The sequence below is a fragment of the Aulonocara stuartgranti genome, assembly GCF_965226115.1.
Source record: "Aulonocara stuartgranti genome assembly, chromosome: 5".
In the NCBI taxonomy this organism is placed as follows: domain Eukaryota; kingdom Metazoa; phylum Chordata; class Actinopteri; order Cichliformes; family Cichlidae; genus Aulonocara; species Aulonocara stuartgranti.
In genome coordinates this window covers 17,103,180-17,129,313 of record NC_138943.1, presented here as the reverse complement: position 1 = coordinate 17,129,313, position 26,134 = coordinate 17,103,180, and the positions used below count along the sequence as shown (strand labels likewise).

At 41.1% G+C, this 26,134-nt stretch overlaps 1 protein-coding gene across 3 annotated transcripts in view; it reads left to right on the top strand.

Annotated features, from left to right (window-relative positions):
• Window positions 1–23,257, top strand: part of trim62.1 (tripartite motif containing 62, tandem duplicate 1) — a 35,229-nt gene extending 11,972 nt beyond the window's left edge. For 2 of the 3 annotated variants that reach the window (XM_082532880.1, XM_082532882.1), the window contains exons 3-7: window positions 10,046–10,141; window positions 13,233–13,489; window positions 15,813–15,928; window positions 20,423–21,826; window positions 21,901–23,257. In XM_082532880.1, coding sequence (XP_082389006.1) covers window positions 10,046–10,141; window positions 13,233–13,489; window positions 15,813–15,928; window positions 20,423–20,973 — 1,020 coding nt within the window. In that variant the 3' untranslated portion in view covers window positions 20,974–21,826; window positions 21,901–23,257. Of the gene's footprint in view, window positions 1–10,045; window positions 10,142–13,232; window positions 13,490–15,812; window positions 15,929–20,422; window positions 21,835–21,900 lie in introns of all 3 variants that reach the window. The other variant, XM_082532881.1, reaches the window with a different exon arrangement.
• The last annotated feature ends 2,877 nt before the right edge of the window (window positions 23,258–26,134 follow it).

Sequence of the window (26,134 nt, the reverse complement as noted above, 5' to 3'; positions counted from 1 at the left end):
TGAAGAATGGACCCACTATCGTTGTTCCCCATATACCACACCAAACCATCACTTTTGTTGTTCCAACAGTCTTGAAGGGATCCATCCAATGTGGGTTAGTGTCAGACCAATAGTGGTGGTTTTGTTTGTTAACGTCACCATTCACATAAAAGTTTGCCTCATCACTGAACAAAATCTTCTGTGTGAACTGCGGGTCCTGTTCCAATTTTTGTTTTGCCCATTCTGCAAATTCTGTGCGCCGATCTTGGTCATCCTTGTTGAGATGCTGCAGTAGCTGGAGTTTGTAAGGGTGCCATTTGTGAGTAGCTAATATCCGCCGAAAGGATGTTCGACTAATGCCACTCTCCAATGACATGCAGCGAGTGCTACGCTGTGAGCTGTTGCTGAATGAAGCTAGGACAGCCACTGATGTTTCTTCATTAGTGACAGTTTTCTTGCATCCACATTTTGGCAAATCCAACACTGAACCAGTTTCATGACACTTAGCAAGCAGTTTGCTGACTGTAGCATGGGAGATGGGTGGTCTCGTAGGGTGTCTGGCATTGAAATCTGCTGCAATGACCCGGTTACTGCGTTCACCAGATATCAACACAATTTCGATCCGCTCCTCACATGTTAACCTCTTCAACATGTCAATGGCTGTGAAAAAAAAGAGAAACTTGTAAAGAACTCATGAAAGAATAAAGTTACGTTGAAACCAAGCACACCATTGTTTTTATTGTGACATTACCAATAAGTTTGATGTGTCACATGGCCCTCTTCCTATTGAAAAAACAAAAGTTGTATCCAAGATGGCCGACTTCTAAATGGCCACCATGGTCACCACCCATCTTGAGAAGTTTGCCCCCTCACATATACTAATGTGCCACAAACAGGACTTTAATATCACCAACCATTCCCATTTTTATTACGGTGTATCCATATAAATGGCCCACCCTGTAGATCAATCGGTTAACACTGGATCAATCAGAGGGCTCAACTTTATGATTTTTCTACTTTTTACAAGTAGATAACGATAACAAATTTACCTGAATAGTAAAGTAAAAGTCATAAGCGACAAATTACTGTCATGTTGTTGTGTAGTTGTGTGAATCAGTCAGTCTACAGATTTGGAAAGATTGCACTCTATCTAGGTAAGTCAACTCAGAATGTCTTAATTAACACTCCAGGTGTCTTCAAAAGTTTGGTGTAGGTGTAGGAACCGTTCACAAAATGGTGTTGGCTGGACAGTTCGGCCAACGGCCAGCAATAGCACAAAGAATTAATGTGCAACTTCACCTCACAATTGAAACGGAAATTGGCCTCTTTAATAATTGATACCTCAATTAGAAACTTAAACACCCTCATTGCTAAAGTGATACATGGCCAGTTCAGGTTTCTGTGGCCACGAATTCTTAGACTTTGTTCATTTATTATAATGCATTACAAGGTTCAAGCTAATTAGTGGGGAGAAGCCAGTTCTATTGTACCCACTCACCCTATTCCCTGTACTCGCTCTTAGTCTGCACCGTTAGCAGGCACTTCCTCCCGTAGCAGCTGTTTACAATTTAACCATTTAGCCCACGCTTTTATCCATAGTGTCTTACGCTCTGGCTTTTAACACATTATGACCCAAGCATTTTGGATTTATCTGAATTAGTTAGTATTGTTTCAATTCTTCTATTTTATTGTTTCTATTGTTATTATTGTATTACACTGTAGTTTTTAATTTTATTGTTATTGTTAAGCACTTTGTGCAGCATCGGCTGTTGGAAATGTGCTATATAAATAAATCTGACCTTGACCTTATAATAATGCCAGCTGTAAACACAAGTGAGCAGTCTTCATAAAGGCACATGCTGTGAGACAGTTTAAAAGTGTGAAAAGTGTTACAAATTTAATCAGAAAAAAATCAAAGAAGAACATACTTCTAATCTGCAGTATCATCTATTACAAAAGTTCCCCTTTGAAATCCACAATTTTTACAATCAAAAGCTCATCCAAAAAAGCATTAGAGGTAGTAGTGTTTGGAAATATTGCTTAATTCATTGTAATCTTAGTGTGTGCCCACAGTAAACTAAGTGGAGAAGTATCCTTTTCTTTTTTTTTCTCTTTTTTTTCTTTTGGCTTATTTACAGTAACACTTCAGTAAAACTTTAGACGCTAAAACACGGCAGTTTGAACCTCTGGAAGGGTGCATTTTTTTGTAGAAGCACCCGAGCTCTCAGAATTATTCTGTTCTAATTATTCTAATCTTATAGCATTTTAAATGCTTGCTTCAAAGATGGGGACCAAGTCTGCAACTGTCAGCTTTTGCTTTGCAGTTGAACAGGCTTTGTTGGAAATTACACACAATCTCTTTGCAATAATGTTCCAATTATCAGTGACAAATGAGCAACAATCGCAAATCAGTTGCTGTCTACATAAGCATAAATTCATATAGACTACATGTGCAATCATTTCAAAAGTAGTCGCTCAGAAGTTGAGGGTGTCGTATTCTCAACCTCTGTGCAACTATTTGGTTGCTACAACTACTTGCAACAGTTGCAGAATGCGAAGAAATTAAATGTGTTCGCCAGGCAACCACCTGACTGAGCCATAAGTGTACTAATTTTTAAATGTTGTTGTTAGTCTTTCTTGTTAACAGTTTGAACAGCATACTTTGTGTGGCCTCCATTTCTTTCCAGAGGTAAGCGTGTTCTTTCTCATCCTGTTTATATTCCTGCTGATAGCGTTTTGTCTGAAGACCTGTGTGGGTTGAAACTGGTCATTACTGCCCAACGTGGCATGCATTAACTGTAAACAGCTTTTTTTAATCCCACTCTGTGCATGAGCAGTCTCCTGAAATTAGTTTTTTAAAATGATGATTCAGGCATATGTTATCAGGAGATTTAAAACCATACAAAACCCACTTGAGGCTATACTTATAATTTAAACAACAGTACTGCCTCTCTAACCCAAAACCAGTGTGTTGCTTTACTGTGTGACTTGACAAAAGAGGTGTGTATCCCAAATATTTATTTGATGTCAAGGAACTGACTGAAAGAGAAGCAGGCGCATACTTTATTTGGTCAGATAGAGCTGTTTATGAGCTGTAGCCTGCGTAGTGCATATGCACCAGCTACAGCAGAATAGCTTCCAGCTGCAGTCATGCCGTAAAGATGAACTAGAGGCAAACAAATCTGTTTGTTATCCCTGCCGTGTGGCACTGGCTGGCATATAACCACATCATGTTTTTTCACAAGGTGATTTGTGCGACTGACACATACTACATGGGTTTTATATTAACAACATGCGGACTGTTAGAGGTCTGACTAATCCTAAGAAGCTTTTTCTAAAAGATGACACAAGCCTGTATGCGGTTGTGGTGGAAATCTGCTGGCAGTCGTGCAGATCCAAGGGTTATTTTCAGGGTTTGTTTACGAAGTGTAACCAAAGGGTGAAGTCGTTCTGCGGCAGAAGAGAGATGATGGTGTTAGAAGGGAATGCAGAAAGTCAGTGCAGTGTTGATAAACCTGCACAAGTTGTAGTTCAAGTCAAAATATGAGATGAGTAGGTTTATCAAGAATCACTCCCTGAGTAGATTGTATTTAAGAAAAAGAAAAAAACAAAACTGCTGTACAATTGTAATGACATGCGTCTTTTAGCTGTATTTAGAGTAGGTCATGACAGGCCCACTTGATGTGTGGGCAGCAAAAATTGGGCTGCATCCTAGACGGGTTAACCAGTAAGTCATAAGGGTTACTGGTTAGCTTGTCGTAGACGTGATTGTGTCATGGTTGTAGATCAACACATATTCAACCTTATTGATCCTTTGATCTAAGCTCAGTGAAAACATTGCTAATAATTTTGTGGTCTAAATTGACCAGACCTCCCTCTCCCCGGCCACCTCCTCCAGCTCTTCCAGGCAGACACCAAGGCATTCCCAAGCCAATCAAGGGATCTATTTTCAACATGTCCTGGGTCTGCCCCAGGGCATCCAGAACACCCCGCTTAGGTCACACGTGGGAGACATCCTAGTGAGATGTTGTAATCACTTCAGCTAGCTCGTTTCAAATCACCACTTTTTCATCATATAGCAATTTATGTGGCGTAGTCCTTGAAGCTATGTTGTCAGGGAAGAGCTCTAGGGGTCCAGTGCAGTATGGCCTTGGCACTCCAATCAGTGGTTTTATGATGTGTGGTTTAAAAAAAAAAAAGAAGAAAAAAAAAAAGGTGGCAGTAAATGAAAATCCTGTTACTTAAAAATAAACAAGATAATTGGAGAAGTTAGTTGTAAAACGTTATTTACATTAGCACAAATGCTAGTCAGCTGTTGTAGCAGCTTGTACTTTCAAAAGTGTAAAGATCTCTTCACTACTAGATCCAGCTTCCAAACAACACTGCAAAATAAATCGGCATTAAAAATGATCCCCTTCTTTGGAAATAATTTTAGAAGGCTCATGTGAGAAGCTAGGAGTTTGTTTTGGACTTTATTTCATTTTTTTTGTTGTTGTTTTTTTTATCCGCTGCCTGCGGAGATGATGTATAGCTCTCTCAAAGATTAGCATCTTGCTCTTGACAGCATTGATTGATAGTGCTTCAGAGAGAGACTAACTGGTTGCTGCACTGGAAATTATTCTGAAGTCTCACATTAGGCTTATAAGTCTTTAAACTTGGCTGTCTGTCAAATACATTTCCAACTCCAGTTGTATTAAAAAAGAAAAAGAAGAAAAAAAAAGGTGTATGTCTTGAACTCCTGTTTGGCACTCAGGAGAGGACACGCTTTAAAAGCCTCAGGGCTGAAGGTGAAGCAGCGAGGAGCTCTGAGCTGCTGAGTGACTTTATACAAGCAGCAGGCTCTCTCTTATCGGTCAACACCTCTCCGATTTCCACTTTAAGGCCAAGAGAATCCCCCTGTTCCTCTTTAATGGCTTGTCCTGCAATGTGTACATTATCAGGCATAACACTGATGACTCTGAGATCTGTTTGCCTCTCTTAAAACCCTGAGACATCGACCTACTTTACAGCCCCGATAAAGCCATGCACCTCCTTTGTAGACCTTTGTCAACACTTCAGACGTCATTAATCTTTTTCATTTGAAGGATTAATCTGTTAGAACTGACTGGCAGAATAGTTGTTTTTTTTTTTTTCTTTCTTTCTTAGCATTTCGTGTTTAGACTAATACATTTGCATGCTCTGTGCCCTTCCTCGCTCGAGGAAGTGGAACAGCAGCCTCTGAGCATTCATCATTTACATGACGTGCCCTATATTCAGAGGACTGGCGGAAGCCGCCAGCATCAGTGCTTTCCCAGAGTTCAGTGCTTTTACTATATGTTGCCGGTAGGAAAAAAAAAATGGTGGTGGTGGGGTCATTCTTGACAAACCCAGGGTCACCGCAGACGAGAACAGCTCCCATCATGCGGATGTTTCTATAGTTAACTTCTAAAATTGTAATGCTATATTTATCTAATTAAGGCAATGAATTTACTTGCTGTAAACATGTTTATGTTTAGTCCTATGAGAGAGTTGCACATGTACTGTGCAGGCCGTTCTCATCTCAGGGCGCCTCTGTCTCACTAGAGCAGATGCTGCAAGTGAATAGTGTGTCTGTCCTCCAGAGCCAGGCTTGCTCAGTCAGCTCAGCTGGCCTCGGCCTGCTCTGCTGGCTGATCTCAGGCTGCAGGGACGTACTCGTCCCCCCCAGAGAGGCTGTAGGCGCTGCTGATGCTAGAGGAAACAAGGCACTGGAATGTAAGGCACAGCTTGAGCTCAGTTTGATGTCTTGGAAGAAGTACGTCAGAGTTTGCAGCCTGAGACAGCGTTTTAGTTGTCCTGCTCTCTGTATCAGTTTACAAGTTTTTGTTTTTGGTTACTATCTGTGCCAGAGGAGGCTGCAGACTGCTGTCACACTGGGCAGGTGAAACATTTGAGATCCCTTGGCAAACAGTTTCAGCATGACTTTGAACACAGTTCCAGTAAATGCACCATTATAGTTTTTATCCAAGGAAATGATGACCTGCATAATGGAGAAGGAAACATTTAAGCATACACAATGTGTCGCATTCCCAGAGGTCATGGGTTTGCATTTTTAAATTGCACAGGCTGGCACTTTTAGAGAAGAAAACTGCATCAGAGATGTCAAAATATATATTTTTAAAGTTTTCCACCCCAGAACACACAGTACATATCATAGCAGGTATTTCTGCAGCGGTGACATCAGCCGTTGCAGTTTGCTTGTGGAGCTCTGCTGTTAGCTCCTTCACTGCAGCCTGTGTCAGTGTCTTCAGACTGCCCTCAGTTTGGCATCAAGCGCTGTAAAGGGCCCTCACATTGCACAGCCAGGACCGCGCACGGGCGAGTCAGCGTCAGAACAACTTGCAGATCAGTTCCACGTAGCTTTTTCCCATCAAACCAAGATCTATACAGAATAAAAAGGTGGCTGGACAGCTTTGGTCTTGTCACCCTACATCACCAGTACCATACAGACACAAGTCATATAGTAATATACTAAACTTTTATATATTTAGTTAATCATCTTCTTGAGTCTCAAAGATGGGTCATTACCAGTTGAAATTCCTTAATGACTTGTATATTCTAGATGACACACATATATCAATGAGCCACAACATTAACACCAGCTTCCTAACAGTGACCACGATTAAGTAACCCAGGTGGTGTGGTGCTTCCTGCTCGGGGAGGCTGTTACCCCCATGTGCTGGTGTGCTGCTGTGTTTAGTTTCAGATTTACATCTGCAGTAAGTATCAGGACCCCAAGGTTCCCCAGCAAGGGACCCTGTTTGTGCTTTTTAATGGCTGATCAGCGTACCTTACTGCCCAAACATTTTAGGCACGACTTCCTTTTTTTTTTTTTTTTTAATATCCAGACTGATAGTTTTGATCACACAGTATGTTTTTTGTTTCTTTTGGGTCTTTTAATATATTGAGTATAGGAACAAGATATTTCAGTCCTGTTCTAAAAGCTAAATCGCCACAGGCCCATAAAGCTCACGGACAGACTGTGATGACTGCAGTTTGTTCACCGCTCTGTTATTGGCTGACGTCCTATTTACCCACACTGTCTGCTACCTGACAGAATTACACCCTGGGCTCGATGAAGGTTATGCCAAACCGCCCTCCTGAAAGTCACTTTGCAGCACTTTCAGTTAGCGAGGCCTGCGCTGGGGTGTGTGCCCATTGCCTTGCAATAAACAAATGAAAAGGATCCCAGTGTAATTAGAGCCCAAAAAGCATATTGGCTCTGCATTCTGTGAATCTTCCAGGAAGAATATGAATTCCAAGTTTTCATTATTTATTTTTTTTCCTTGTCACTATGTGTGAATGAAATAACTGGAAGCTCCTCTTGTCTGTGTGTGAGAGGAAGTTCTTCATCCTGTGAGCTTTTTATTATTCATGCTGCGACACTGCGCGACTGCATGTTGTTTTGTTCGCCTCTTTGTCGAGTCTAGCAATAATGCTCTGTAAATCCGAGCTACAGAACGGAAATTTTGAGGAATTTTAAAGCTTGTTTACATTTTTTGTTTTTTGTGGAAAATGTGCAAATAGTTTAGACTGTTGTGCGGTATAGACTATTCTATATTATTTGATTTACTTCTATGTATCTGCCCAGGAGCTGCTAATATGACAGGAAAGTAAGAGGACGAAGGGAATGACAGCAGGATGAAATGAGTTTTAGATTTATAATCCCCAAGCTGTGACCCCCATTTCCTGCAGCTCGACGTCCTGGGGAAAATGTCATGTCAGACTTGTGTTGGCCAGATTCGATGGACAGGAAAGAGACGCCTCCACAGAGAACACACAAATACTCACACACACACCTGCACAGGCCATCTTTTTCTGTAGGTACCCGTGTACAAGCTCTTTCCGGTTTCCATTTGATATCATCTCATAAAATCTTCATCTGAAGGACAGTTTCTGCTTTTGGAAGATCAAAAAGGATTAAGTAATTGCACATTTGATTCAAGGCCTTGAATTAAAATGTTTTCACCAAGGTTGTGGGGTTTTGGGTTTTTTGGGGGTTTTTTTGTTTTGTTTTTTTGTATATTTATTTAGAAGGATTCAACAGATGTGGAGTTTCCTGTTTGTACATCCATCTAAACGCTGTGACAGCAGCAACAGTTAAAGCTGCCCTTCCCTGACCGGTCAGTCAGCGTGCAGCAGATAAGTGGTGGAGCATTTATTTATTTATTTATTTTATTCTGTCAGTGCCGGTCTATCTCAATGTGTGGGAGTGGCCTTTGACCCGCTGCAGACAAACGCGTAGCGATGAGGCAGAGAGCCTGCTGAGCCTGCCGCACTCCGATCATTAACATGGAGAGTCACACTCCCCCTCTGCACCATCCATTGTTTTCTGTTCCTGTCCTTGGTAAGAAACATGCTTCATTTCCCCAGCCCACATTTGCTTCTTTTAGTTGCAACTCATAACAAAGGTCAGAAATTTTCTGCTAAATGGATTCTTATTCATTTTTCCTGTCCCGTCGTAGGAAAAAATACTTGAATCAGTAATTTTTTATTTATTTTTTTCCCTGTCAGACAGGCTTGGATGGTAGTGAGGAGTGACGGTTGTTTTATTAGCCTCTCTAAGCTGACAGTTCCATTTGCTGGATTTTTGCTGCAGTTGGTGTTCAAAGGAAGTGACACTTAGTGGATCACAGAGAAGGGGGCACACAGGTTACTCAAGCAGATACACCAGGCAGTGGGAAAGCTTAACTTGGGGGCCTTGAAATAAATGAGGCTTTTGGTTGTGTCCTTTGATTCAGTTTAGTTTTAATTTCCCCTGAATCAAAGCAGTTGGTGCTAGTGATGCACTGATGGTGCAGTTCTGGGCAGATACTAATGCTGATGCTTAAATAACTGTTAACCAATGCAGATGCATGCTCTTTTTTGTTGTTTTTTGTTGTTTGTTTACCCTTATTTGCCAGGGAATTAAAAGCAATTATATTATAAAAAAAAATAACTGAACATTTTTAAAGCCTGTCTTTGGCAACAGAATGGCACCAAATATGTTCTTTCAGTCAACAAGGTCAGTGTTATTACCAATATATGTCCAGCTTGCCCAATATCGTAATTCAATTAATTTTTCAAAACTGTGACCCTTCTTCATCTTCTCATGTTAAGAGGTGTTAAGCGTCTCAAGATAATTCCTCCTTGTTATTTTGGATTTGTTTAGTGTCTGGTGTTGTTTTATCCCTGTTTTAACATCCTGCAAAGAATGTGTGATTTTTCCAGGTCCATTGTGCCCTAATTCTTTTAAAGAAAAATGTCTGCTTTTTTTAATATATAGATATTGTTGCTCACACTAGCAACACAGGTTAGTCCTTTCCCTGCTTGCATGGGGATCATTGCTTATTCAATTTTTGTGGAAATGTGTCTGCATGAGACATTTCTGGGCTTGTTTTTGGACGGCTTTTATCTCAGTTCATCGGTCAGATCATTGTTTTTGATGCAGGTGATTTGTCTACTGATGTCTGTGCTTAAGGGATTGCATCAGCTAAAATGCCTTTATCCAAAAACCTGAAACACCGGTGTTGTTGGCAAGCGAAACCTGCTTAAAAACTCTGCACCGTTCGTGACAATGGACATCCCAGCCATTTCCCGCAGAGCCAATTGCCTTAGGGAGACTTGGAGGTGGCTGAGCAGTGCAGGTTCTGCCAGCATGTGTCTGACTAGAGATGAGACCCAGTTTTTGTCTGACAGAGCCCAGTGTCTCCAGAGATTTCAGTTTATTTCTTTTATATCTCACTCTCCGTCTGGATTGTTTGTTTAAGCTGCAGCTTAAATCTTTGCTGCCTCATACCCAATCAAAAGCGATTTCTTACGCAAATAACACAATTTAAATACAGTATCACAGAGTTGGAAAAATACTGGTCTGCTAACATGATTAGCATTAGTTCAACGTGACTGATGGTGTTTTTGAGACTTTACCGGAAGCAAGCAGAAGCTGATTGGTTTAAATGGAAAGGGAAATCTTTCAAATACGTTTCACAATTGAGTTAAGCTCAACAGTTCTTTCATATTGAAGTCCAATTACTAGTCGCTGATCTGTGTTTTGTTGTCTGTGTTGCAGAGGGAGATGAAGGAGCAGCTGGCCACCCTGCAGGACAGTGAGAGGGGACACACTGAGGCCCTGCAGCTTTTGCAGAGACAACTCACCGAGACCAAGGTACTGTGACGGTTCTCCTTTATAAAAACAAAAAAACAAGAGTTTCAACTACAGGTAATTTCCATGATCCATATCATTCATAAAGCCTTTTTAAAATAGTGATAATTTGGCATTCAAAAATTCCAAAAAGAAATTCAGTTTGCAATGATATTAACAAGAAATGCACCTTGAACCACGAATCATGGTTTTTCTGGATTTAAAAAAAGGAAATTACTAAGATAAAGTAATTGTTGTAGCACTAAATATCACTCCACCTGCTGAAGCACGTAGGTTTATCTGTTAGAAGATAAGAATATCTGCATTTTTTTTAAGGTGTTGGAATTATTATCATTTTTTTTTTTTAAGACAAAGTGCCTTTGCTGCCTTTTTCCCTTTCAGAATAGTAAACAAAATATGTTCAGTGAAAATGCAACTCACACTTTTTTATTAGCTTTTTTTCCCCTACTCAGTTACCCTTTAGTTAAAATCATACATATACAGCTAGATCAGAGGAAATGTCTGAGCAACTACTTACAGTTGAGAAGTAGGAGCATTTTGGCATGTTTGCTTAAAAAAATCAGTTTTCAATTAGGGTCAATAAATGGCTTGCTAAGAATGAGATTTTAGGCTTGTTTATTGTTTTCTGGCATTTTCAAAGACGAAACAATTAATCGGAAAAAGTAACTAATTAGGATAATAGCTTGAAGAAGCAAATCCCCAAACATGTCAGTTTGAAAAGACTTCAAAGATACTTAGAGAAGCAAGAAATCTTGTTTCCATTTTAGACATCCAAATTGACACAGTAAAACTTCCTCATTACAAGCAGCACAAGAAATGAAAGGGAAAGCTCTGGGTAGTATGTGCACTTTTTCAGCCACTGATCATGCATCTTTCCTTCTTACCGCTTCGACTGACAGTTAAGTTCCAATGCATAAACTGGTTTATTGAGTGACTGTTTAATCTAGACACCATGTTTTAATCAGGGAGCTGTGAACATCTGCTCAATATGTCAGTCTTTTGACCTCTCACACACACCGCTCCTCTCTCCTATAACTGATATTGACCAGGTAAGGAGCTCTGACTGTGTTGCTGCCGTCAGCATTATTTGTTATTCAGGGAGTACATTTGTCTTCTCTCTCGTTTTTGTATGCACTGTCTGCCACCACACAACTCACCTCAGTGTCCGAGACCTGCCAGAGCGAGCCTGGCCTGTCTATTTCATCGCTCTAACTGCTACGTGCAGGCCTTTTATCTGCCCCGCCTTCTCTTTGGAAGTGAGCTGATTTCATTAGATTTACATCCATTTGTACAGAGTGCTCTGCCTGGAAGAGGGCTGCACTGTGACTATATCGATCTCTGATGCATTTAGGGAGCTGACAATGAAATGTCTCCTTGCATTGCTTATTTGTTTTGTTGAAAGAGAGGTTGCAACCGCAGTAGTGTAGCTGGCAGCGTTCACCTCGTGTGGGTGTAGTCTCCATCGCAGCAAAGAGAATCCATGCAGAGCAAAGTCATGAAACTTAACAGTTGTGCAGTTTAAGTCTAAATGAAGGCCAAGTTTAAGGATTGGTGTGGTCCAGTGCATGAGTCCTGCATACACATGGATTAATGTAAGCTCATTGTGTTACTGCATTTCTTCACATGTCAGTTGCATTAACATTAAACCTTTCTGCCATCTTAGTCTTGGTACCAACACAGAGGAACAATCCCTCCAGCAGGTCGGCCTTTACCTATATGTGGCTCCAATTTTGATACCTTGGCTCACGTTTGCTGCGGAGGGTCTCCACGTGAAGGACCGACATTCTCATTCACACGCCCGCCGGGGATTCTCTTGATAATCACTTGCTCCCAGGAAAGGTATCCAGCCTGCTGTCTCCAAGGGCTGCAAAACAGCCATCACAGACATCGCAGCCTGCTGGGCCAAAACAGCAAACACGTCAGTGTGACTGATAGCTGGGCTGCTGCAGTCCTCCTCCTCACCATCAGTTTTCAACTCTTAACTAGGTAGGAGGGCTGTGTTGGAGCTCACTTTAATGCCACAGCACTCAGAGTCATGTTAACAGGTTCTCACAGGCAGACTAAGAATACCTGCCCCTCGCCTGTGAAAAGCCCCAGAGAGACATGCCTGCTGTTTAAAGAGGATTGATTGAATTTTCAGGCGAGCGTAATTTACAAAAAAAAAAAAAAGAGCCAGATGATAGTTCCAAAACCCAGCTCGTCCTGTAAAGATCAGAGGAAATTCTGATCAGGCAAAATATTCATCGAAGCCTCTTAGAGACGACTTTCATCTGAAATTCTTTTTTGGATTGCTCTGAGGTCATTAATTTTCTCTAATTCTGATTTGCTCTGTGATGGGCAGATGTTTGGATTTCTTTTCAGTCAGTGTGCAAACACAAGTTCAATTTTTTTCCATTAAAATGATGACTATTTGAAAAATAAAAGTTTTAATGAAATCATGCTCAGAAGTTTCAAACTGAAATCTCTCCCCTCGTCTCAGTGCAATTTCTGGGTTTTACGTCACATCCCTTTGTTCTGCCTCTCTGACACTCCAGCTGCTAACACTCAGATGATTAATTCTCTTTGATGTCCATCTTCTCATTCTTCCTGTTAAGCTACAAATCATTTTCTCCAGTTCTTCCAATCTGCCATTCTCTGTCAACTGCTCGGTTCACTCAATGACTGTCTGCAGTAGCCTCTCCACCGATCTCGCGGTCGGTCGACTTCCTCCACAAGATGTCCTTTGTGACCTCCTCCTGGTCATCTGTTGGGGTTATTTCTATTAGTGTGTGCTCCTGTTTCTCCTCATCACAGTAATATAAAACAGACCTGTTTGTTTCCTCCCTGCGAGGTTGTACACATGCTCTCAGAGAGCCACTTAAAATCAATACATGTACAAGCTGAATCAATGAATGGCTGTTAATGCAATATTAACACAATTTAGAGTACTGTGTAAGCCCTTGAATTATTGACCCATGTCTAATTAAGAGTTAGACTGTTGTGACTGAATCACTCACTAACTACAGTATGAAGTCTGCTTCACAATCCTGTAATGACATTTTCAAATAGCCCAGCCAAGAGGGGTTTAATTTTCCCACCGTCTTTTGCTTTTCAGTCCTCGGCCAAGAGTCTGCGGGCAACTATCGGTGACGCATTTGAGCGCCTTCATCGATTCCTGCGCGAGCGTCAGAAGAGCATGCTGGAGGAGCTGGAGATGGACACGGCCCGCAAACTGTCCGACATTGAGCATAAGATCCAGCGCTACAGTCAACAGCTGAGAGATGTCAAGGAGGGCATCCAGATATTGCAGGAGCGCCTGAATGAGACAGGGCGACACGACTTCCTGGAGGGTGTAGCAGTCACATCTGAGAGGTGCTTCTTTTTTTTCCTTTTTTTTCCCCTCTGTCTCGCACTCAAAATGTATTGTAGTGCAGTAAGAAAATACGAGAGAGGATTCAGGTATATGGAAGTAGTATCTCAGAACATGCCAAATGTGTGTTCTGCTTGTGCTGACGTTCAGGAGAAAGTACAGATTTGAGTAACAGCAGTGGCTAATCCCAGAGCAGATGGAGCATTAGCGCTGCAATAAACCAGCTGTAATGTTTAATCTGGGAGTGGCGCTTGAGTATGATTTAATTGAACAGTTTAATATCTTTAAATTGTCTTGATAAGGTTGACTATAGAGTTGGCAAAGCTTTAATTAACTCAAGGATGCCTTAAATTTAGAGTTTGGTACAAATGTGGTGTCAAATGAGAGCTGGCCAATACTGTTTTGTTTAGATTTTTATGAGCTGGAAACAGTCCCGGGAACTGAAGAGGGCATGAAATGAAGCGTTAATGTGGACACAGAAGATGAAGGAACAAAAATACTAACAAAAAGAGAAACGAAGAACAGAAATGATGTTGGTCTCCCCAGTAGGAGTATAGCCATGAGGCTCATGATGGCCTGGCACCTTACAAAGGTCTTTGTTTTTTTCTGTCATGTAGTTTTGTTACATGAGCTACATGTGGCTTCAATAAAGAACGTACTAGACCACCAACACATTACAACAGCAGAAGCTCAACCATGGAAAGCCATGTCATGAAGCTCCCAGCGCACAGTTTTTGTTCTCCTGTTAATGCCAGAGGAGGATTGGAGCTCTGCACTGTGCGCCTTTCCCCTGTAACTTTGTGGTCTGCCTTTTCGTGGCTGAGTTTTGCTGTATTTCCTAAAACCTTCCACTTTACAATAGCACCACTTACAGATGATCATCAAATATCTAGACATCTAGAAATTTCATGAACTGACTTGTTGTAACAGTGGCGTTCTATTACAGTACTACTGTGGAATTCAATGAGCTTGTTAGAGCGACCCATTCTTTCAGTGTTTCAGTGCTACGTGGTTAGGTTTATACACCTTTAACAACAGGAATGAAAACACCTGAACTGAAAGATTAAAAGGAGAGTCACGTAATACTTCTGTCCTAACATTTTGTCCTGTACTTTAGACTAAATCAGTGTAAGCGGGCAAATTGTCAGTCAATCCATCTTTATTATAGACTCAAATGGTCCAAACAAGAAAATCATCATTTTAATACAGAAAGACAAACTGTATCAGTTTGTTCATACTTGAGTTAACAAGTTTATATTTGTTAGACCGACAATAATTTCATTATCAGAAACATTGAGCCTGTAAATAATTTATAAAGGAGATTTCTTAAGATACTTGCACTGATCCATCTCAGTCTCTTTTGTAATAATATCATGGTATCGTTTTGTGGTACTTGAAGTCTCCCTAAACACCCTTTCCTCTGGTTTGACTAAGTGTGAAGTGTGCAAAATTCAGAGGTGTACAATGGGCTCTACGTAAAGAAATTGTCACTTTGTCCATACATGTAGTTGTGTATGTAAAAGGCTGTTTGTTTGTGCACACATCACTTGGCATTCGCTAGAAATATTTTCTTCAGATTAAAGTGCAAAAGTGTTCTTAAAATATAAGATGTGGTCATGGTTTAAAAAAAGCCCCCATCTGCATTGATCTGGAGATGAATTGAAACATGCTGTTCTTGTAAATGCAGATCCAGCAGCACTTCTGTGACCCGTACCATCTCTCTGCAAGCTTACAGTCATTTCTTTTATGGCTTACAGTAGCTACTTGACCCAAATCACCTTGTGATCAGATAACAGAAGAAAAAAGTTTGCGCTCTCAATTTCAAGATGAGTCACAGAAATATTTCTGTGGGATAAAGAAAGAGGAACTCAAGATCTTAGATGTCGAAAACACATGTCAAATCTTGTTTTGACACAGGAGGAAGAAGAATTAGCACATTGACATAGGTTGCCTTAAAAAATAGCATTTGAATAGAAGAGCTCAAAAGCGTAGGAAAGTCCCATGAAGATTTCACACTGTTAACCAACTCACTCGATTGCTTGCCTGATCTCTGAACTTCATGTAAGTGCTCTGAGTGATTCGTGTAGAGGTCCGTATTGACTGTGTACTGTGATTATTATTTTTATTTATTTATTTTTATCCCTGTGCCTTGAGATTCATGAAGTAGTTTGTCAGTTGCTTATTGGCATATTTAAAATACACAAAGTAGATTTATTACTCGAGGGGTCAATGTTGTGGTCTGAACACCACAGGCAGTGTTATTAAGGGCGGGGGGAAAGCAGCAAATTGGATTTGGACTGTTATTGATCTCTCTTTCTGACTCAGGATCAAGGGGAAGATTCATGAGACCAACCTAACGTATGAGGACTTCCCGACATCAAAGTACATGGGTCCGTTACAGTATACAATATGGAAATCACTCTTCCAGGACATTTCACCAGGTACGATGGGTGCCTTCAAATCCTTAGTCTTGTCTTAATTTCAGTTTGAATGAGTCTGTTCTTATTGTCATTATGTGGGAATTTCCAAAAACAAAATGCTGCTGTTTTCACTGTTTGAACACATTTTACTGTTTCGCTAACTCATTCAGGTTTATATATGTAAAAATGTGTAGAAATGATTTAAGTAGGCTGAAGGTACTTTAAATAACTTAACTGTTGTCGATCCCACCTTATGCTATATCTACACCAGGGAAATGCAACCTGACAAAAATGATTGCAACTGTGTGCAATGAACTTGGAAAAGGTTGACCTATTGCCTTTAAAAGTTGTTGCTTGAAAGATGGGAACCAGGTCTGCATCTTCAAAGCAACTTTGGTATCAAGGCAGCAAAAAATGTAATGTCTGTTATTGATTTGGGCCAAGTTGGCATTATTATATTATATTATATTATATTATATTATTATGATGATGATTGTCTGTCAACAGAAATCACAACTCTGATTTTCAGCTGTGCTTTTTAAGTCTTCATTGTGTGAAGACGATCTGTGCAATTGCATCCCTGCAGGTACTTGCAGTTAGTCACTGAATGCAAATACCAGATAACCAGAAATTATTTTCCTAGTTACAAGGACGTTGGCATCCTATTTTTAATCTAGTGTGACTGACCCAAAGGAGGTGGACAGTTTAGGCCAGATGGTGATGAAGAAGAGCTTTACTAGCCAACCTGCTCGTTAGTCTCTGGACATGGGAAGATACAAGCTGAACAACTAATGGCATAAGAATAACTATTACTCATGCGCTAAAAGCACTAAAAGCCTGAAGCAAACTGTGCTGTGTGTCCAAGGTGTTTCAAAACTGAGCCAATGCAACGTAGCTTAGAATTATAACGAGATTGTACACAATAAGAGTGGGATTTTGGTTTTTTTTTTGTATATTTTGACATTTGATGTGCATTTCAAACTCAAGTATGATCTTAAATTTTATGTAAAGTAAAAAGATCTCAAAGTTTTAAATGAGCCTTGCTTATATGTAGATGTACCCAGCCATGTTAGTAAATATACAGGTGTTAAAGGAGTGAATACTCACTTTTGAAAAATGTTGCTTGCTTTTAGTGCCGCTCCCACATCCTACCACTAAATGAGTCTAGACAGTGGCTAGCTTAGCTTCTCAGATACAGTGGAAGTAAACAGCTTGTCTTGCTTTGTGCATAACTGAAAAAAATCCATCTAGCAGCCCCTCTAAAGCTCTCATTTACATTGCATGTTTGTTAAATCAGTTTAAAAGCAGCACTTTGTTTTCTGTGTGGCTGTCTGTTCCTGTTTTAAAGCTTTTTTGGCCTGTTTGACTTTGTGCTAAGACTTTAAAACCACAAATTGCCAGTTATACTTTATTTGTCCATATTAAACAGACAAGACTTTACATGTTAATCAGAGAAATTAAAAGAGCTGGCTTCTGGCTTTGGTGGTGTTTGGACACAGCCATACTTACTCTTTTCACCCGGTTTCTAGCTGTTGTGTTTATATTTTACCCAAGGATATTAGAAAGGAATTAATCATCTCAACTAACCTGGATAGAAAACAAGTAACCACATCTTCCATAGAAGATGGAGCCTAGAATAGGTTGATAATCTAATTTTCTTCACAAATATAGAGTGTTGGAAGATCCAGCATTAATATTTCTGGGAAGCTTTTGAGCTTCTTTCTCGTCTGTAATCGAACCTGCAGGTTGGTAATGTCCTTCTGTGTTTGCGGTCCTGAGAGGAGCTCTACCATCTCTGCCCTACAGTCATCACTCACTCAGAGGAGATTATTTAAAATAATGTGCTGAGGATTTTTTTTTTTTTTTTACTCAATCAATTCTCTCATTTCAGCCTGTTGCTGGCTGAGTGGAGGCCGGGCACTTTCTTGGCCTCCCTTGACTGCCTGCCAAATGGAACAATTGGTTACGATCCATCACCAGCAGTTGCCAGAGATGCAACAAAGACATTCTTCCCATCATCCCTTGTTGTCACTGATGGGTTAGCAGAAATAACTACCAGACCCTGTGCCATTTTTTTTTTTCCCCTCCTTTCTCTTTTCCTATTTTTTTTTTTCCTCATGTTCAGCAGCGGGGAAATGGAGTCTCCTCGTGTGTGTCTGCCTTCATGTTTCTTCATATGACACACAGAGGCACTCCGCTTATGAAATTTTAATGACTCGATTGTAACAAACACTGCAGATGTCATTGTGTGAAGAAGCTATTGTGCTGTCCACTGGCAGACTGCCAGACATTTCACCTCCATTTATCCCAGCTGATATAAATACGGGAGAACTGGAAAGTTGCCCTTCCCTCTCTTTCCTGAATTTGCTTCATATAAAAGAGGGCAAAGAGAACAAGATGTTATTGTTTGGCCTGAAGTGCTTCCCTTATAACTAAACGTTTGCAGACCCGCCTCCTACAGACGAGCAGGGCTGTGAGCTGAAGCTGCTCCTCCCATCCCTGTAATTACTGCTTCTTCTCTTTACATGGTCGCATCCTGTGCAGACTCATGAGAACACTTCATTTTTGAAGTATATGATGTATACAAGAATGTAAAAACACATTATGAAGACGACATCACAGTGTACGCACACTCACATGCACACGGGTCATGTTCCTGAAATAGGAGTTGAGCTGCAGTGGGGTGTGCCATATAATGACAACCCATTACTCGTCCTCTACCACAGGCCAGGGCTCTGGTCACCTTCTCCAATTCTGGCAGCAATTATACATACATACTGTAATGTTGTTTGGGTTAAATGCTTGGTTTTCCCAAAAGATAACACAATGCCTCTTACTTTAACTCAGTAGTAGCTTGGAGTGCAGACATTTTAGGATTTATTTGTCCGTTTCGCTTCTCTTCTGTATGGCTATTGAAAGAGCCAACCTTGACCAGAGTCTGCTTTGCAAAAAAGAAATGTACAACAAGAAAGTTACGTTTCATGGTTCAGGCACACTAAAGCGCCTCCTAGTGAAAATGGCTTCTAGCACTAGGAAAAATCTGGTTTCTCAGACTTGGTGATTGCATTCAGCCCTCCTTTGGTGGCCAATCAAATGTAGCTGCATTAAAGACTTACAGTTATAAGGCAATTGGAGACAGGTTGCTTCCCATCATGTGACCTGTGCAAACAGTCACACCCCAACTTGGACTCACTGCAGTCTCAGACAGATTGATGAAGGTTTGAAATTAATTGACGTCTAATTTACAAATCCAGATAGATTGGAGGCAACATGTTAGCAATCTGAGTAAAACCACACTGATCAGCGCAACCTGTCTGTGACATGATTACTTAGAATTGACGTTTTGGCCCTATTCAGTCACAAACTGTTAGCAGACTGATTGCAACTCTTTGAAAGTGGTCTGTAAAGCATTCATATCAAAGGCAGCGAGATCCCAGGGTCACTGCACATGGTCACAAAAGTTTTCTTTAGCGGGACATTATTGGTCAAACATCGGCATTGACCAGCTTTGTTGAATTAACAGCGATTAGCATCTGAGCAAACCAAATGATTTTGGTTGTCAGCCACATTCACAGCTGCTGCATTTCTAACTAACTGGTTCATTAAATTTTAATTCCACAGCTTGGTGAGTGTGGATTGATAAAGTTTATGAAACTGGTATCTCTGGGCTTTCACTCAGATGTTAGAAAGATTCCACAAAAATTAAGCCCCCGAATCATTTTTAGAAACTAACTTATAAGAAACTCAATAATGATAATAATAATAATGATCATGATGATGATAATAATGCAAACACTAGAGGTTCAATTCGCCAAATAAAGGCAAACAGAGAAATTGTGATTTATCCCAGATTGGCTGGTTGTCATTGTTACCATGGACAACATATGGCCACGTTGTTGCAGTATCAGTTACCCTCCAAAATCATGCCCCTAATTACAATATCTGCTGTCACCATCTTGTGCCTTTAAAAAACAGCAGCAACCACAAATCCTGAAGACAGTTCTTCATAACTCTGCCTGGAGGTTTGAGCTTGTCATGCAGCAGAATAAATTTGGGACTGATCAGAAGCCTCCCTGATGGATAAGAAGGATCTGAAGTTTTAAGCTTTTTCAAAACTTTTTGCAAAGTACTGCAAATCAGAATCGGAGCATGAAGCCGAAACTTTTGTTCCAACTTTCAGTTTGTGATCGAAATGATGAAATCGATGGTAACTTTTCTGTTTCATCACCCTGACCCCACCTCTCCTACAAAGTGACCAGCAGTCTTCGAGTTTTCACTCACTGCCTCAGCACAAAACTGTTCCCGCAGCGGCAGCATGATGGAGCAAACGGACTTGCTGAGAATAACACTGCTGTCCTTGCTTTTCTGTCTGGCTAAGCTGAGTCATAACATATTAATGTGTTTGTTTTCTTTCTTTTTTTTTACTTTTTGTTTTATTTGTCATTGTTCAGTCTCTTTTCAGGGTTAAATCTAAAACTAAATTAAATGTTCGCTCTTGTTCATTGCTTTCTTCAGTGCCAGCAGCTTTGACCCTCGACCCCATCACAGCCCACCAAAGACTGATTCTCTCAGACGACTGCACCATCGTGGCCTACGGGAATCTCCATCCACAGCCTCTGCAGGACTCCCCTCGGCGCTTTGATGTCGAGGTGTCCGTTCTGGGTGCAGAGGGCTTTTCGTCTGGCGTTCATTACTGGGAGGTGATGGTGTCGGAGAAGACGCAGTGGATGATCGGCGTGGCCAGCGAGACAGTCAGTCGCAAAGGCAGCATCCAGATCCAGCCGAGCCGCGGCTTCTACTGCATCGTTATGCACGACGGGAACCAGTACAGCGCCTGCACCGAGCCCTGGACCCGTCTCAATGTCAAGAGCAAGCTGGAGAAGGTGGGGGTGTTCCTGGACTACCCCAAAGGCCTCCTCATCTTCTACAACGCAGACGACATGTCTTGGCTCTACACCTACCGAGAGAAATTCCCCCCCAAGGTCTTCCCCTACTTCAGCCCTGGCCAGAGTCACGCTAATGGCAAGAATGTGCAGCCACTGCGAATCAACACAGTACGCCTTTAAGAGCTGCTCGCCTCTGTGATCGCAGTTGTCCTGACAGATGAATCTGTCATTGATGAATCCACGGGTTTCACGTGTTTCAAAAGATGTTTAAGAAGTCACTTTCAAAATGTTAAATAGGGTGTTTGAAATACTTATTTCCTTCAGTTCGGTGTTGGAATTGTGCTCGATGTTGCTCTTAAAACTAAAAACTTCATTTTTTTTTTTCTTCTCCTTCTTCTTCTCTTTTTGACTTGAAGTGACTGTACAGGTACAACCTGCTGTTGAGCCTCATTCTGCATCTTTCATGAAAAAGATGGCATTAAATGGAGATAGTGGGGACCCCTGGGCTTATTTTGAGGTCTGTGGCAGCAGAAGTTATCCTCAGTTTTAAAGTAACTGTCTAAGGCCCGCCTTGCACACTCCCAGGGGGCTCTGCTCTCTGTATCAAGCTTCAGGCTTTTCAGACTTGACGTCCTTCTCTCTTTCCCTCCCTCTCCCTGTCCAAACAAGTGGACAGTGGATACCAGTCACTTGTCTTCTCTGCGCTGTACAGTTGGCTTAGCTTTGTCTGTGGAATGTGATTGACAGCATTTGGCGCCTATTTTGGCTTTTGATTGGACAGCGATCTGCTCGTCAAGTCTGCTGGCACTTTTTTTTTTTTTGACTTGTCTCTGAGACCATGGTAGTTCCTTCTACATCCATGTGTCTGTACAGGTTTTATCATTGTGTAGAAAGCTCCAGTTCTGTGTGCACCAGCACCTAAATGAATGATTATAGAAGTCCATAGGCCGCTGAGGTGATGAGGTTGTGCAGACATATGCTGCTCATTGGTGGAAATGAATGTGTGTGTGTGTGTGTGTGTGTGTGTGTGTGTGTGTGTGTGTGTGTGTGTGTGTGTGTGTGTGTGTGTGTGTGTGTGTGTGTGTGTGTGTGTGTGTGTGTATAAAGTATCAGTAGTTTAAAAAACTCATCATGCTGGCTCATGTTTAAGTTACACAACGCCTGACGTTTGATCATTTGTCTTGATGTCAAAAACATTTGTAAATCATACTGAACTGAACAGAGACAAATGCATAAATTCTCAGATGTGAAAATCTGACCATTATAGATCAGTTCTGAGACCAGTTGTTCGCTTTGTTATTCTAAATCCTATCATTTGTGTAAACTGTACATTTTAGGAACTTTTAATTATCAAATAAAAGGTGATGGATGGATGAACGCGAGCAGTAATACGATATTTCCTGTGACTTGCATTCCCAAAGCTGCTGCCGCCGCCGTCGCTGTGATTAGAATCACTGAGAAGTCCTCAGAGGCTCACTTGTGTTTTTGACACGTGCCTCAAGTGCTCTTGTTTATCATTAGTTAAACACAAGTCGAGCAGAATCTGCTCTAAGAGGCTCTTGTCCCTCGGCCAGTTCCGGCACACTGAGAGACGCGTGAGGCGCTCGGAGGGGATGTTCACGGGTGTGTTTGTGCAGCCTGCTGCAGCTATAATTTTAAATCCAGCTTTGGTTGTGGTTGATAAACACCCATCTGGCCATCCAGGCATACCCACGGAGCGGCCAAAATGTTTATTGCAAAATACCCTGCTATCAAGCAGAGCTTAATAGATTTTTCTTCTGCGGGAAATCTACAAATGAACAAAAAAAAAGGATCAGTTTGACCTTCCATTGCCTCTGTACACATTTGCATTTGTATGTGTGTCCTCTTGTTTTGTCCGTGTAAAAGAAAAATCGGGGCAGTGCCCCTGTTTTTGTAGGATGTGATTGCAGTATGTGCAGTATGACGCAAACTAGGGTCAAATTTTGTGACTCTGCAGATGACTCTGTGCGCTTGTCTTAGCTTGCACAGATCTGCAGGGGCCTGCGAGTTATTCACCAGTTATCTGATGTGGCTGAGTAACACCTGACACGCCTCAAATACCCAACAAAAATGCCCCCAGATAACACGGTGGGTTATTTTTCTCTCTTCGATCTGTTATTAGGGAAAACCTCCTTGGAGTAACCCCCCCAGGTTAAAACAAAACTTGACCCCAGTTTGTTGCAGACCCTTGTGCTGTCTGCTTCATTAAGACTTTATGTTAAATATTAAGAAGGAGATTATTGTGAGGTGATGTTACTGGTGACAGTGATGCAAATGGTTAAAATGACGATAGTATCTATGACACTTTTAATGATAATTATGATGATTGTGTCTTTTGATGAGGGGCCCCCTTGCGTCATTGTGTGAATATATTCTAGTGAGCTTTTGCCACTGGAGGTTTGTGGGAAATGTTTTAATGTACAATAAATGACTGTGAAAAACCCCACTGTCTCATTAACTTTGTTTTGCTGGTGCATCAGCAGCAACTCCACAGAGCAGTCCGGTTCATTTTTCTCATAATACCAATTCGGAAAACTGAAGGCTGCTCATCTGCACACCTCAGTGTGCCACAGAACAGAGTGTTTAATAGAGAACTTATATAGCAACTGCAGCTCAAGAAATCAGTGGATCAGAGAATTGATCCCCGGCTTCTCCAGTCCGCAAAACATAGTGTCCTTGGAAAAGATGCTCTAAGAAGCTGCTGTAAATACTTCTTAGAAAGCGAAGGAGTGGGTGAATGTATGTTGTAGTTTAAAGCACATTAAATGATCAGTAAGTCTAAAAAAGCAATACATAAATGGACTCTATTTATCTTTTGAGTGCCAACATGTCATCACGCATGACTAGTTTTCATTTTGGAGGAGAGGTCATCAATCTTAAATCTACTTCTTAACTTTATTATTTCTTCTTTTCTTTCCTTGTTCCCCCTTCTCACATTTTCTAGAAAAATAGAGCACAGCTTTATCTCAGGGTGTAAAATCAAAACATTTAGTCTTCACCCAAACCCAGCCTTAGTGCTCTTTTTGTGCAGCACCACCTGGCGTTTAACTTCACCTTTTATTTGTGCTGTTTCCTTTGGACATTGAAGGGTAGCGGTAATCTATTCCTCCATCTGTGACGATCTGTCACATTTTTGTTAAACCATCATCATAATGAACACTATGCGGCAGCTGAAACCAAAACCCCTAAAATGAAACATCTGGTAGGCAGATGAGTGCTTTAAATGTAGGAAAGCTTTGTCTGAGCTTGTCAATACCTGCTCCAGATCAGAGAGAGTTTTCATGCCACACATTTTATTGGGCTGTGCCAAACTCGCAGCTCTGCTAAGGTATCCAGCAGGGATGTGGGAGGCTGTGCACTCTTTTTCATTACTGTTCCCTATTTTGGCTGAGACTGAGGCTCGGGCGTGTGACATGATGAATAAAAAAAGATGTCTGCTGGAGTTCAGTGTTCCCTCACTGCGGATGAGCCACCGTTTTCAATGCATCCTGTTCGTCTGCCATCTGTGATGCATCTGAATGAAGCTCAGTGAAACGGCAAAGAAGAAACTGTCGTGCAGCCCCTTTATTTAACTTTTTTTAATCTCGACAAAAACGATTAACGTCTGAGTCACGTTCTGTGTTTTAAAACGCCAGGAAGAAAAAAAAATGTTATTTTTGTTTCTGACTTTGCGCCTTCATTCTTTCTTCTTTCACACTCCAAAGCAATTGAGCGTTGTTTCATGAACAAACAGTGCAGTTTGAAGCAGTGCCATTGATCCAGAGCACGCCCTCAGGACAAGAGGCTTCATATTCTCAGCTTTGACTCTGCGTACTTTTCTCCTGTGATTAAAGACATTTTTATCCGAGGAGAAGGTGTCCAACCCGTAATAGACATTTTTCCCAGAGGGGAAAGTGTCCATTAAAAAGTCACTGAGCTCTCCTTTGAGAGACTCGTATCTGATTCCAGTCTGATGTGGCCCTCCTGAGGCGGGAGTGTAGGGTTTTTAATCTTCTAAGTGATGGGGAAAGCAGAAATAGAGGCTCACTTTTGTCATCATTTTTTCCCTTCCTGCTGAAGAACGAGCTTCAGCCGTAATGCTGGTAGCATGAACAGATCCATCATCCATGTTATTATGCAGTTTATGTTCAAGGATTATGCACTGTATTAGATTAAATGGGACTTGAGGATCATGACTGTGCCACAGGATTTTACACCATCTCACTGCTGAAGGGATTAGTCCGACATCTATTTTGTTAATTGATTGAACACTGAGGTCATTTATCAAGCCAGAATGCCAAACATTGTCTGCTTCCTGTTTCTCCCATGTGTGGACTTCTTTTTCTCTCGTATAGGGGTGTGATTTTCCATTAGTTATGCATTTTTGGACACAATTCTCCATTACTGGCTTCTCTTCATTGGCTCAATGTTGAATTGATACAAAGTCGTGAATAATTAGCCTCTATTATATCTTAAAGACCTCATAGTACATTATTATTCTAACAGAGCACTTCGCTCTCAGACTGCTCGCTTACTTGTGATTCCTTGAATTTCTAAAAGTAAAAGGCAGGATCCAGCTCCCAGTTTGGATTCAAGAGACAAGACACCCTCTCTGCTTTTAAGAGTAGGCTTAAAACCTTCCTTAGAGCTGGATCAGATGGCTGTCCCTCCCTGAGCCTGCTTTTGCGGATATTTTCCTGTTAAAAGGGAGTTTTTCCTTCCCACCATGACCAAGTGCTTTCTCATAGGGGGTTGTTTAATTGTAGGGGTTTTCTTCAGTGCCATGAGCCATCTGTTGTTGTCATTTGGAGCTTCATAAAGGAACAGATGAACTTTAGATAGTTGTGTATCCCCCTTTTGGTTGATAAACACACTCCAGGGCTCATTAAAGAAATGACAAAATCTTGCCTTCATCCTGTCTCAGAAATTAAAAACAGAAAAGAAAAAAAAAGTTGTGTAGGTGAAGCAGAGGATTACTCATCTAGCTGGGAGAAGATAAAACACTTGTGGGTGTCTTGTTAAGGCAATAAAATGTTACGCCATTAGGAAGAAAATTATCTCAAATCTTGTATAAAAATACAGTCTGTTGTTCTTTCCACCCTCCTCATAGATCACAGTTCCAGCACTGAATAGTAAGAACTTCAGAAATGAGGAAATTTGAAGCAACTTTTCCAATTAAATGTCATCATCTACTTATATAAAATAAAAAAAATCCTCCCTCTCGCTTTCACACACATTCACACCCTCTCCACTGCACTCCTCAAACTTTTGTCCACAGCGGACACACAGAGAAATTGACCTTCTTGTATAATCTTGCATGAGTCAGTGTATTTGTCAGCAC